We start from the raw sequence: 14,454 nt of genomic DNA on the forward strand, positions 1-14,454 counted from the left end.
GTATGCCATTCGGCCCCTCGAGCCTGCTCCGCCATTCAATGAGATCATGGCTGATCATCCAAATTCAGTACCCTGTCCCTGCCTTCTCCCCATATCCCTTGATCCCTTTAGTCTTAAGAAATATATCCAACTCCTTCTTGAATATATTTAATAAATTAGCCTCAACTGCCTTCTGTGGTAGAGAATTCCACAGGTTCACCACTCTCTGGGTGAAGAAATTCCTCCTCATCTCTGTCCTAAATGGCTTACCCCTTATCCTTAGACTGTGACCCCTGGTTCTGGACTCCCCCGCCATCGGGGACATCCTTCCTGCATCTAGTCTGTCTAGTCCTGTTAGAATTTTATAAGTTTCAATGAGATCCCCTCTCATTCTTCTAAACTCTAGCGAATATAGGCCTAATCGACCCAATCTCTCCTCATACGTCATTCCTGCCACCCCAGTCCCACACCAATGTGGTTGGCTCTTAGTTGCCCTCTGAATTAGCCGAGCGAGCCACTCAGTTATGACGGTCTATTACTGCAGCAGTTCAAGAAGTCGGCTCATCACCACCTTCTTGGGGCCACTGGAGGTGGGCAATAAATCATAGAATTATAGAACCATACAGCACAGAAGGAGGCCATTTGACCCGGCAAAACTCTCAGTTGCCTCCTCATGAGCAAGCCTCGTCAGTGAGGCCTACAATCTGATAATAAATGTTAAAAAAAAAAAATCAATTACTTGCTAAAAAGCAATTGAGTAGACTCGGCCTATATTCCCTAGACTTTAGAAGAAGGAGAGGTGATCTCATTGAAATATATAAAATTCTTAATAGGCTTGATAAAGTAGATGTTTCAAATGACAACAGAAAATGCTGGAAATTCTCAGCATGTCAGGCAGCATCCGTGGAGAGAGAAACAGAGTTAATGGTTCAGGTCTGGGACCCTTCGTCAGAACTGGAAAAAGTTAGAGATGTAACAGGTTTTAAGCAAGGGCAGGGAAAGGGGGGAGGGGAAGGAGAGGAAAGAACAAAGGGGAAGGTCTGTGATAGGATGGAAGGCAGGAGAGATTAAATGTTGCAAATGGGGATGGCAGAATCATCAACAGCTGCCGCCTGAAAAAATGGAGGTAGGGGTTATGGTCTGAAATCGTTGAACTCAATCTTGAGTCCAGAAGGCTGTAAAGTGCCCAATCGAAAGATGAGGTGCTGTTCCTCGAGCTTACGTTGAGCTTCGTTGGAACAATGCAATAGCCCGAGGACAGAGAGATCAGAGTGGGAGTGGAGTGGAAAATTAAAGTGACAGGCGACCGGAAGCTCGGGGTCACGCTTGTGGACTGAACGGAGGTGTTCCGTAAAGCGGTCACCCAATCTGCGTTTGTCTCCCCAATGTAGAGGAGACCACATCGTGAGCAGCGAATACAGTATACTAGATTGCAAGAAGTACAAGTAAATTGCTGTTTCACCTGGAAGGCGTGTTTGGGGCCCTGGACAGTGGGAAGGGAGGGGGTAAAAGGGCAGGTGTTGCATATCCTGCGCTTGCACGGGAAGGTGCCGTGGGGAGGGGAGGGGCTGTTGGGGGTGATTGAGGAGTGGACCAGGGTGTTGCGGAGGGAGCGGTCCCTTTGGAATGCTGAAAGGGGAGGTGAGGGGAAGATGTGTTTCGTGGTTGGATCACGCTGGAGGTGGCGGAAATGGTGGAGGATGATCTGTTGCATGTGGAGGCTGGTGGGGTGAAAGGTGAGGACAAGGGGAACCCTATCTTGGTTCCGGGAGGGAGGGGCAGGGATGAGAGCAGAAGTGCGGGAAATGGAATGGACATGGTCGAGGGCCGTGTCAACCACAGTAGAGGGGAATCCTCGGTTGAGGAAAAAGGAAGACATATCGGAAGCACTGGTATGGAAGGTGGCATCGTCAGAACAGATGTGGCAGAGACGGGGAAACTGGGAGAATGGAATAGAGTCCTTACAGGAAGCTGGGTGGGAGGAAGTGTAGTCCAGGTAGCTGTGTGGCTGGAGTGTCTAGAACTAGGGGGCATAGTCTCAGGATAAGGGGTCGACCATTTAGGACTGAGATGAGGAGGAATTTCTTCACTCAGAGGGTTGTGAATCTTTGGAATTCTCTGCCCCAGAGGGCTGTGGATGCTCAGTTGTTGAGTATATTCAAGGCTGAGATCGATTGATTTTTGGACATGAAGGGAATCGAGGGATATGGGATCGGGCGGGAAATTGGAGTTGAGGTAGAAGATGATCTTATTGAATGATGGACCAGGCTGGAGGGGCTGCTTGGCCTACTCCTCCTAATTCTTGTGTTTATATGCACAGTTGCTGTTAATCTGATAAACACTGAGCTGAGTTAATGTGACTGGATCTCTCTCCAGCCTGAGCTGGCCATTTTTGAAACCAAATCTGTATTGATCTCTTGCCAGGAAACAAAGGCCCCGTTTAAGGACTTTGACCCACAGTGTCTCCTGCCCAAATGCAGGGACTACTGGACGTACCCAGGCTCTCTGACCACACCTCCTCTCCACGAGAGCGTGACCTGGATTGTCTTCAAGGAGCCCATCAATGTGTCCGAGAAACAGGTGAGTGACCTCCTGTAACTAGGGTTGCCAACCTTCCAGGATTATCCTGGAGTCTCCAGGAATTCAAGGTTCGCTGCCGACATCCTGCTGTACCGCACCACCACCTCTCTCGACCCCTCCACTGTCTCCGATTTGTCAGACTGCTTGTCCGACATCTAGTACTGGATGAGTAGAAATTTCCTCCAACTAAAGGAAGACTGAAGATATTGGGGGCAAAATTCGTTCCGTTAGCACCAGTAGATGGTGCTAATGGGGCACTAGACCAGTATCATCAGGACGAGGCGAATCCAGCGCCACACGCCAAATCCGGCTCCCTGTAGCGCCACCAGAAACGTTGATGTCCAGTAGATCATGACGTCAGTGAGTGTGCAATGCTCACTGACCGCCCAATTTGCAAAATTGATTCTCGCCACTTACCTCACTGCCTGGAGTAAACACCGACAGGGAGAGTTGGCATGCAGCACCAGTGAGCTGGTTCCAGGGATGTTATTATAAAGGGATCATCAGTAATCACTCGCAGCTGTCAGGTTAGCACAGTTTTCAGTTTTTTTTATTACTTTCACCCACTGCAACAGTTTCATTCAGTAATTTCAAGGTTCTTTTGTATCAGGAGTGTTGTGGCAACTAAAAAGTAGCTACATTTATTCTTCAAAGATTCAAACTGCTACACTTGGTAAAATTAACGGGGGCTGTACTGGCAGGCCACCTCGCTCTCCAGGATCTACGGCGGAGGGAACGTAGGCAGCGAGAAAGATGGGAACATGTGCAAGGAGAATGAGGATGAGGAGGAAGAGGGCGAGGAACAGGAGGGAAGGAGGAGGCAGCCGGACAAATCGGGCTTCCGGATGGCTGGTCCATGATGTGGTGTGCCACCTCCCTCCACATAGTGCAGCAGACTTGGGGCGAGGGCCTCCTGCCAGTTGGTGGGTATAGGACTGCCCACCTTCTTTCCAGTGCTAAAACCAATGCCTCCAAAGCTTCATGGGGAAAACCTGCAGGCTCTCTCCCTGGGGCGGCGATCTGCCATGAAGATTTGTAAATAAGTGCTCCTTCTCCTTGTCCTTATGCTTGTTGAGGCAGCTGCACAACCAACAATGCTGAGAATGAGGTGCTGCAGCATCAATGAACCTCCTTTAAATAGTGAAGAAAGCCTGTGGCAATATTGGCCCAGAAATTCGGGTTGGAGGCTTCCTGCGGGCGCAAGCCCCCGACCTGCATTTACCTAGCGCACCTGCTGTTGTGCTGTGGGCCTGCGTGGAATTCCGATCCTGGGCCAGCTCCAGCTGCCAGTGTGCAGGGCACGCGTATCCCAGGGGCGCAGTTAGTTCGCAGCGTCCCTGGGATCACGTGGGCCATGGGAAGCCAATTGGAGCAGGGAATCTCCATTCATAGATTTGACAGGAAGACCTGTCAAATCTATGAATAGAGATCGGCCCCAAAACCTAAGTAAAACTTCAAAAACATTTTTTTAATCACATTTTTAAAATAACGAAATTACATAAATTAACTATTTTAAACAAAAATTAAAATTTTTGAAAAAATTAATTAAAGTTTTTAATGGGGCTAAAAATAAACGTAACTTACCTTTAAAGTATTTTAAAATGATAAACCTGTGGAAAAAATGTTTTAATTTTACTTACTTCACCTCTTACCTTGTTGAAAGCAGGCCCTGCGCCTGCTTTTTCCACGCGCAGCTGCTGGAGACTTACCCGCACTGAAAAAGCTGTGGAAAAAATCGGAAGTTCCAGGTCTACGCGCTGCCTCTCTGGCGCATACGTTTGACCTTCGAACCCCTTCCTTCAAGAGAATGGAAGTTCCGGTTTCCAGCGCACGTGCAGTGCATGCACGAAACCGGCACTTCCATTGGCCCTATGGGTGAGTACACAGCGCGTACTCACCTGTGAGGACCCGAATTTCTGGGCCATGAGTTGCGATTGGACTGCACCCATTATTGATTCAGCCTTTAAGTTTAACGCCAATGAGCTTGGGTTTTTAGACTTGATTTAAGACTCCAATCATTTTTTTTGAGTAGTGAGGATGAATTTTGCGTGCTGTCTAGAGCATTTTCGCCTGGCGCTAATTCACCATCTTTTGTCCTAACACCGCCCATTCCTTGGCTATAATGAATTTCTAGCCCAATTGTCTTCACTCCCCGGCCACAGTTTAATGACTGATCCACAGTATCTCCTGCCCAATTGCAGGGATTACTGGACGTACACAGGCTCCCTGACCACACCTCTTCTCACATGAGAGCGTGACCTGGATCATCTTCAGGGAGGCCATCAGAGCGCCTGAGAACCCATCAGAGTGTTGGGAGCAAGTGTCAGCCGTGGCTCAGTGGGCAGCACTCTCTCTCTCGCCTCTGAGTCAGAAAGTTGTGGGTCCAAGTCGCACTCCAGAGACTGGAGCACAAAAATCTAGGCTGACGCTCCCAGTGCAGTGCTGAGGGAGCTTACGAGACTCCCAAAACAAGCGCTCTACTCGGAGCTCCGGCACGGCAAGAGATCCCCAGGTGGGCAGAGGAAACGCTTCAAGGACACCCTCAAAGCCTCCTTGGAAAAAGTGCAACATCCCCATTGACACCTGGGAATCCCTGGCCCAAGACCGCACAAAGTGGAGGAGAAGCATCCGGGAAGGCGCTGAACACCTCGAGTCTCTTCGCCAGGACCAAGCGGAAGCCAAGCGCAGGCAGCGCACGTCAACCCAAGCACCCCACCCACCCGCCCCTTCAACCACCGTCTGCCCCACCTGTGACAGAGACTGTAGCTCCCGCATTGGACTCATCAGTCACCTGAGAACTCGTTTTTAATGTGGAAGCAAGTCATCCTCGGTTCCCGAGGGACTGCCTAAGAAGAAGACGAAGTAGTACTGAGGGAATACTGCATTGTCGGAGGTGCCGTCTTTCGGATGAGACGTTAAACCGATGCCCCGTCTGCTCTCTCAGGTGGATGTAAAAGATTCCATGGCACTATTGTGAAGAAGAGCGGGGTAGTTCTCCCCGGTGTCCTGGCCGATATTTATCCCTCAACCAACATTATTAAAAGACAGATGATCTGGTCATTATCACATTGTTGTTTGTGGGAGCTTGCTGTGCACAAATTGGCTGCTGCGTTTCCTACATTACAACAGTGACCACACTTCAAAAGTACTTCATTGGCTGTAAAGCGCTTTGTGATGTCCTGAGGTGATGAAAGGCGCTATAGAAATGGAAGTCTTTTTATGAAATGCTATGCCACAGGCAGGAGTTGAGGCAAAAACCATTGCATCTAAGAGAGAATCGCATAAATATTTTAAGCAGAGGAAGATATCGGGAATGGGATTAGTTTCGGATTGCACAGGCTCGATGGGCCAAATGACCACCTCCTGTGCTGTAAACCTCTCTGGCTCAATAGTTAAAGCAGAATTTGGCTTTTTTCAATACAGGTAGACTACCCTTTATCCGGACTTCCGAAAACCGAAACCCTCTAAAAACCGAAGGTTTTTTCGTTCAGCGTAAGTCGTGCGTACGAACGAAAAAACCTTCGGTTTTTAGAGGGTTCCGGTTTCGGAAGTTCGGATAAAGGGTAAGTCGTGCGCACGACCCCCCCCGCCCCCCCCCCCGCCGGCCCCGACAATCGCCGACCCCCCCCCCGCGGACCCCGCCGGCCCCGACAACCGCCGACCCCCCCCGCGGACCCCGCCGGCCCCGACAACCGCCGACCCCCCCCGCGGACCCCGCCGGCCCCGACAACCGCTGACCCCGACAACCGCCGACCCCCCCGCCGGCCCCGACAACCGCCGACCCCCCCGGCCCCGACAACCGCCGACCCCGCCAGCCCCGACAACCGCCGACCCCGACCCCCGCCGACCCCGACTGACTTACGCTGAGCGTCAGCGTAAGTCGTGCGCACGACCCCCCGCCGACCCCCCACCCCCCCGCGGACCCCCGCCGACCCCCCCCGCGGACCCCTGCCGACCCACCTTCCGAAATCCGAAATTCTCCTTTATCCGAAACGCGGCTGGTCCCGAGGTTTTCGGATAAAGGATAGTCTACCTGTACTCCCGGCCCACTCCATTAATATCCCTTATCTCACTTGTGGCTTTTCCAATGAAATTGATCGTTAACAGTTTCCAATGGGCCTTTGTGACATTTGCTGTTTATAGAGTGCATTAAAGATTACTCTGTCAAATCATTAGATAAATTTAATTGTATCAAAAGGTTATAGAGATATGGTTAATGGCGTAAAGGATTTCAGAGGAGCTGGAGGGCAGGAGGTTCAAAGGCACTGTTAAACTTCAAGAAAATTGGACATTTATTCTCGCTCGCGCGCTCTCTCTCTGGCGCGCTCTGTCTCTCTCTCTCTGGCGCTCTCTCTGGCGCGCGCTCTCTCTCTCTGCCGCGCGCTCGCTCTCTCTGGCGGCCGCTCTCTCTGGCGGCCTCTCTCTCTGGCGCGCGCGCTCTCTCTCTCTCTGGCGCGCGCGCTCTCTCTCTCTCTGGCGCGCGCGCGCTCTCTCTCTCTCTGGCGCGCGCTCTCTCTCTCTCTGGCGCGCGCTCTCTCTCTCTCTGGCGCGCGCGCTCTCTCTCTCTGGCGCGCGCGCTCTCTCTCTCTGGCGCGCGCGCTCTCTCTCTCTCTGGCGCGCGCGCGCGCTCTCTCTCTCTGGCGCGCGCGCGCGCTCTCTCTCTCTGGCGCGCGCGCGCGCGCGCTCTCTCTCTCTGGCGCGCGCGCGCGCGCTCTCTCTCTCTGGCGCGCGCGCGCGCGCTCTCTCTCTCTGGCGCGCGCGCGCTCTCTCTCTCTGGCGCGCGCGCGCTCTCTCTCTGGCGCGCGCGCGCTCTCTCTGGCGCGCGCGCGCTCTCTCTCTCTCTCTCGCGCGCGCTCTCTCTCGCTGGCGCTCGCGCGCGCTCTCTCTCGCTGGCGCGCGCGCGCGCTCTCTCTCTCTCTGGCGCGCGCGCGCTCTCTCTCTGGCGCGCGCGCGCTCTCTCTCTCTGGCGCGCGCGCGCTCTCTCTCTCTGGCGCGCGCGCTCTCTCTCGCGCGCGCTCTCTCTGGCTGGCGCGCGCGCGCTCTCTCTCTCTGGCGCGCGCGCGCTCTCTCTCTCTGTGGCGCGCGCAGCGCTCTCTCTCTGGCTGGCGCGCGCGCGCGCTCTCTCTCTGGGCTCTCTCTCGCGCGCTCGCTCGCTCTCTGGCTGGCGCGCGCGCGCTCGCTCGCTCGCTCGCTCTCTGGCTGGCGCGCTCGCTCGCTCTCTGGCTGGCGCGCGCGTGCGCTCGCTCGCTCTCTGGCTGGCGTGCTCGCTCGCTCGCTCTCTGGCTGGCGCGCTCGCTCGCTCGCTCTCTGGCTGGCGCGCGCGCGCGCTCGCTCGCTCGCTCTCTGGCTGGCTCTCGCTCGCTGGCGCGCGCTCTCGCTCGCTCGCTCTCTGGCTGGCGCACGCGCGCCTCGCTCGCTCGCTCTCTGGCTGGCGCGCTCGCTCGCTCTCTGGCTGGCGTGCGCGCGCGCGCTCGCTCGCTCGCTCTCTGGCTGGCGTGCGCGCGCTCGCTCGCTCGCTCTCTGGCGCGCGCTCTCTCGCTCGCTCTCTGGCGCTCGCGCGCTCGCTCTCTCTCTCTGCCCCTCTCTGCCCCTCTCTGCCCCTCTCTGCCTCTCTCTGTGTCTCTCTCTCTCTCTCTCTCGCGCTCTCTCCCTTCCCCCTCTTTCTCACTTTCCCTTTTCTTCCCCTCTTTCTCCCCTCCCCCCCACCCCCCCCCTCTCTGCCTCTCTCTGACCGTCCTTCTGTCCACCCACTCTTTCACACTCTGGTGCCCTGTTGGGGGCCATTAATCCGGTTGGGGGCGTGAGGGGTGAGGGTGGGGGAGTGAGAGGGTATTGGTGGGGGTTGACTGGGTGGGGGGGGGGGGCGGTGTCGCTGTCCCTAGCTCCTGTCTGCGGAGCACTGATACACACTGTATAAATACCATGTGCAGACACTGACTGATCTGGAAGCACGACTGCCGACAAATACCTGAAGGGTTAAAGCCATTGTGGGAGGGGAGATTCGGTGCGTGTAACATTTAATTGCTGCAGTGTGAGACAATCTTTTTCTTCCTTTTCGTCTCTCCACCGCCCCCCCCCACCAAACAGGCTGTAGACTTCACGTTATATATAAAGCCTGTCCTTGCACCAGCGTCATTGTGTCTGCCCTTGTTCTGTGTCACTGTGGTGACTCACTGATCTGCCATCAAGTCTCCTGTGTGCCTGCAGTCTGCCCCCATTCTCTCGCACCCCTCTGATGAGAGTGTGCCCTTTATTTCTCCTCCCCTGCCCGCCGTTAATCAGCAGGCGGTCTGATTGCCATTGTATTGTTTTTGTCATTCTCTCTGCAGCGCATAGAATTTACATCACAGAAACAGGCCATTCAGCCCAACCGGTCTGAGCTGGTGTTTATACTCCACGTGAGCCTCCTCCCACCCTAATTACCTCTTTCCCCAGCCCCCTGTATCTCTCTTCCCTTCTCCCCTGTGTAAGCATCAAGCCTCCCTTCAAATACATCAATTCCCTTCATTACAGCAGTGACTACACTTTAAATAGAAACATAGAAGCTAGGAGCAGGAGTCGGCCATTCGGCCCCTCGAGCCTGCTCCGCCATTTAATGCGATCATGGCTGATCATCCAAATTCAGTACCCTGTCCCTGCTTTCTCCCCATATCCCTTGATCCCTTTAGCCTTAAGAAATATATCTAACTCCTTCTTGAATATATTTAATGAATTGGCCTCAACTGTCTTCTGTGGTAGAGAATTCCACAGGTTCACCACTCTCTGGGTGAAGAAATTCCTCCTCATCCCTGTCCTAAATGGCTTACCCCTTATCATTGGCTGTAAAGTGCTTTGGGACATCCTGAGATCGTGAAAGTCTCTGTCTCTGCCTGTGTCGGCTAGATGAGCGTATGAGGGAGAAGGGAATAGAGGGTTATGCTGACAGAGTTAGATGAGGAAAGATGGGAGGAGGCTCGAGTGGAGCATGGCCTGGTTGGGCCGAATGGCCTGTTTCTGTGCCGTATGTTCTGGACTCGCCCACAAGTGGAAATAGTTTCTCTCCCTCCACCCTATCGAACCCCTTCATCATTTTAAAGACCTCAATGAGGGAAAGACATTGTGCATCAATTCAAAGAAAAGATTCTGAATTAAAAGGTCAGCTCGTTCAGCCAAAGATCCGTTCCAAAAACCCACTGGGCATTTGAAATAACAAACCCTTTAAGGACCGTTTGTCAAGTGTGGCTAGAACTGGCATTTCTGGACTTCTCTCGATGGTTTTTCTTTGCATCTCTCCATGTGTTTAACGAATTCTCAACCACAGGCTCACACTTCCGATCACTGTCCAGTGACCCTGGCTAGAAATCACACGGTGGTGGGGGGAACCGTGGCAAACTCAGTGTACCTCCCAAGGCCCCCGTGGTTAAATATCCAGCGATTGATTTTAAAATTCTCATCTTTACAGGAGTCGGCCATACGGCCCCTCGAGTCTGCTCTGCCATTCAATAAGACCATGGCTGATCTTCGACCTCAACTCCACTTTCCCGCCCGATCTCCATATCCCTTGATTCCCCTAGAGTCCAAAAATCCATCAATCTCTGTCTTGAATATACTCAACGACTGAGCCTCCACAGCGCTCTGGGGTAGAGAATTCCAAAGATTCACCACCCTCTGAGTGAAGACATTCCTCCTCATCTCAGTCCTAAATGGCCAACCCCTTATCCTGAGACTGTGCCCCCTGGTTCTAGACTCTCCAGCCAGGGGAAACAATCTCTCAGCATCTACCCTGTCAATCCCCCTCAGAATCTTAAATAACAACAGAAAATGCTGGAAAAACTCAGCAGGTCAGGCAACATCCGTGGACAGAAATTTGAGTTGACGTTTCGGGTCGAACCCTTGTTCAAAACTGGAAAGAAAAGATAGATCGGAGGCAGGGCTGCGATCGGATAAAAGAAACGAAAGAAGTACAAAAGAGACAATAAAAGGTGTTAGAAGCTAGACGAGATGGTAATAGGCTGAGATTGGGTGTAAAGTGTACTGGCAGGGCAAGGGATAGCTGCCAGGTGTCAGAGCGAAACAAAAGGAAAGGGTGGGGGTGGGGGGAAAGGAGTGGAAAAATTACATCTTATGTTTCAATGAGAAAGTGTCACATTCCTCAATGCTAACGAAACTGCTGTTGGTTAATGCAAAGAATGTGGCCTAGAAATTGAGTGCCCTTAGCGCCGATTTTGCGGCGCTACAGGGCCTAGCGCTGCATTTGGCGCCGGCGCCGAAATTGCCTGGGGCCCTTACGCCGCGGTAGACCGGTAGCGCTGCGCCGGCACCGATGACGTCATCGGTGTGCGCAGCGTCCCGGTTGCCATGCCGACGGGCCCCAGCGCCGAAATTCAGTTGCGGCCGCCTCGCCCGTGACAGCCGCAACTAAGACTCTGGCAACAGAGTCTTACGAGTCTTTGCGCCGGCGCATTAAAGGCCCCGCGGCGGCCGGCCGCTTTCCCGCCGGCCGCCTGGCCGCAGCTCCCTCCCCGGACTTCCCCCCCCCCCCCCCCCCCCCCGGAACAGAAGCAAGCCCGGCACTTGTCCAAGGTGCCGGGCTCATTTTTTAAAAGATTTTCGCGGGCCGCGATCGGGTGCAGGCAGCTCCTCCTTAAGGGAAGGAGGAGGCCTGCACTTCCCGAGCCTGCCGCACCGCATCGGGTGCCGCAGCGCCGGAATTGCGGCGCGAAACGGCAGTTAGCGCCGATTTACCGCCGCAAAGACCCTTCAGTAGCGCCGGCAGCCGTTTGGGCGCGGCCCTGCTGAATTTTTGGCGCGCGCAGGGGGACTTAGCGCCGGCACTAACTTCCGGCGCTAAAGCCCTGGCTAAGCCAAAACTCAATTTCTAGGCCTATGTAAATTGTGGGGGGAGGAAGGAGCTTTGCATTCTAGGTTAGGCAAATTTAAAAAAACCTCCATGTTCCTGAACGATCGGATCCAGGGAACGAAAATGTGGTTTGGATCAGGTCATTAATAATTTGACTGGTTTCCCCTTCATAGCTGCAGGGAGGACGGACACCATCTGAGGCCAGTTTAGTTTCAGTGGGACTTGGGGCAATGATGTTGTTGCAATCTTAATCTCCTCTCCCCCCCCCACCCTCCAGTTCTGTTCTGAAAGTGGAAGCCCTGGTGAGTGCCCTTTGGTGGGGGGGGGGGGCGGGGGCTGGGGCTGGGGCTGTGTTTCTTTCAGACCGAGGACGGATGATTCCTCGAGTAATTTAATTGGGATTGAAGTGTTTTTTAAATCATTTTTACTCGCACAACCCAAGTGCCAGACCTCGATTTTTTTTCTGTGGGCCAACACTGGATTGAAGGATGTTTCTTCCTGAGCGGAGAGTGGTTGTGATGGAGAGGTCTCTGCTGACAGTCCCTGGGATTAGCTCCAAATGGCTGCAAGTTTAACGGATAAATTATCAAAAAATAGACAGTCAGCCCATCAAAAAGAAAGACTTTCATTTCTATCGCGCCTTTCACGCCCACCGGACATCCCAAAGCGATTTACAGCCAATAAAACACTTTTGAAGTGTCGTCACTGTTGTAATGTGGGAAACGCAGCAGCCAATTTCCACACAGCAAGCTCCCACAAACAGCAATGTGATAATGACCAGATAATCTGTTTTAGTGATGTTGATTGAGGGATAAATATTGGCCGGGACACCGGGGAGAACTCCCCTGCTCTTCTTCGAAATAGTGCCCGTGGGATCTTTTACGTCCACCTGAGAGAGCAGACGGGGCCTCAGTTTAACATCTCATCCAAAAGACAGCACCTCCGACAGTGCAGCGCTCCCTCAGCACTGCCCTGGAGTGTCAGCCTAGATTTTTGTGCTCAAGTCTCTGGAGTGGGACTTGAACCCACGACCTTCTGACTCAGTGATGAGAGAGAGTGCCACCCACTGAGCCACGGCTTTATGTAAGCCTCCTCCATGTTGTGAGTGAGTGTTAGAAGTGGGGGTGTGGGCCAAAATGAGTCATCCTGAAGTCAGTGGAATCACTTGAAACCACAGCGAGCACCGTCGGTGATGGTGCGGTGGTGTAGTGGTTCTGTTACCGGACTGATAATCTGTCCCTTCAAATCCCACCAGGGCAGTTTGGGAATTTGAATTCGGTTTTAAATTAAAAATCAATCTGAAAATTCAAACGCTGGTATCAGTAAAAGTGATCGATAGATTATTGTTGGGCAAGAGTATTAAGGGAAATGGAGAAAAGACGGGTAAGTGGAGTTGAGATACAGATCAGCCACGATCTGATTGAATGGTGGAACAGGCTGGAGGGGCTGAATGGGATATCTAATCAGCCTGGTTTGTTTAATCCCCGCAGTGTACGACTAGTTTCTTTGTGTCTGAACAGAATAATGCTGGGAACTGTGTACTAACTAGTTTCACGTACTCTGGTTTTGATAGGTGTATTTAAAAAAAATTGTTCCTGGGATGTGGGCGTGGCTGGCAAGCCCGGTATTTATTGCCCGTCCCTAATCGCCCTCGAGACGCTGTGTGGCAGAGTGATCCCTGTGGTCTGCGTGCGGGCGTGGGCGTGTGCTCGCGCGGGGTGTGGATGTGTGGGCGTGTGCTGCGCGGGGTACGAGCGTGGATGTGTGGGAGCGGTGTGGGTGTGGGTGTGGGTGAGGTGGATGTGTGGGTGTGTGATCGCGGGGGGTGCGAGTGTGGGCGTGTGCTCGCGCGGGGTACGAGCGTGGAGGTGTGGGTGAGGTGGACATGTGGGCGTGTGCTCGCGCGGGGTACGAGCGTGGACGTGTGGGTGTGGGTGAGGTGGAGGTGTGGGTGTGTGATCGCGCGGGGTGCGAGTGTGGACGTATGCTCGCGTGGGGTACGAGCATGGACATGTGGGTGTGGGAGCGGTGGATGTGTGGCCGTGTGTGCGCAGGTCCTGTGTGTCTGAGGTGTGCGTTCCTTCACACTGCTCAGTGCTGTCGGGTTTATAAATTAGCTCCACTCCAACTGGACCGTGGCAGGTGGCCAGAGCAGTGCTTCGAAACCTCACCCTTGGATTAAGTTGTTCAAATGTCAGACACGGAGAAACCTAAACAACACGAAACACCTGGATTTCCTTTGGTACATCGATCAGAAAATTTGCCTTTAACCACCTCGAGTCTACAAAAGCCTCTCATTCCCGGGGTTGTGTGCGGCTAATTAAGGGATGACTTTAATTGGTTTAGTCAGCCGTGGCTCAGTGGGTAGCTCGTTCGCCTCTGAGATAGAACTCCAGTGCATGGGGTGTTTCACATCTACCTGAGGGCAGACAGGGCATCGATTTAGCATCTCATTGGAAAGACAGCATCTCAGACAGTGTGGCCCTTGCTCAGTACTGTCCCTCCGACAGTGCGGCGCTCCCTCAGTACCGCCCCTCCGCCGGTGCGGCGCTCCCTCAGTACTGCCCCTCCGACAGTGCGGCGCTCCCTCGGCACCGCCCCTCCGACGGTGCGGCGCTCCCTCGGCACCGCCCCTCCGACAGTGCGGCGCTCCCTCAGTGCTGCACTGGGAGCGTCAGGCAAGATTATGTGCTCGAGTCTCTTGAGTGGGACTTGAACCTCTTGTTGTAATAGGGACAGGAAGTGGCCTTTCAGCCCCTCGAGCCTGTTCCGCCATTCAATGAGATCATGACTGATCTGTATCTTAATTCCATCCACCCGCCCTGGCTCCATACCCTTTTATACCCTTGTCTAGCGAAAATCTATCGATCACAGATTTAAAATGTTTAATTGAGCATCTACTGCACTTTGTGGGAGAGAGTTCCACACTTCTCCCACCCTTTGTGTGAAATGTTCACTTCTTCCCATTCTGACGAAGGGTCATCGACCTGAAACGTTAACTCTGTTTCTCTCTCCACAGATGCTGCCCTGACCCGCTGAGTATTTCCCGCATTTTC

The 14,454-nt window shown here is 53.5% G+C and overlaps 1 protein-coding gene across 1 annotated transcript in view; it reads left to right on the forward strand.

Moving 5' to 3' along the window:
- ca7 (carbonic anhydrase VII) overlaps window positions 1-14,454 on the forward strand; it is a 41,833-nt gene that overhangs the window by 27,116 nt on the left and 263 nt on the right. The window contains exon 6 of the mRNA XM_085991868.1: window positions 2,404-2,559. Coding sequence (XP_085847994.1) covers window positions 2,404-2,559 — 156 coding nt within the window. The remainder of the gene's footprint in view (window positions 1-2,403; window positions 2,560-14,454) is intronic.

Source organism: Somniosus microcephalus, chromosome 6 (genome assembly GCF_052327205.1).
Source record: "Somniosus microcephalus isolate GS21.2 chromosome 6, FLI_Smic_1.0, whole genome shotgun sequence".
NCBI lineage: Eukaryota > Metazoa > Chordata > Chondrichthyes > Squaliformes > Somniosidae > Somniosus > Somniosus microcephalus.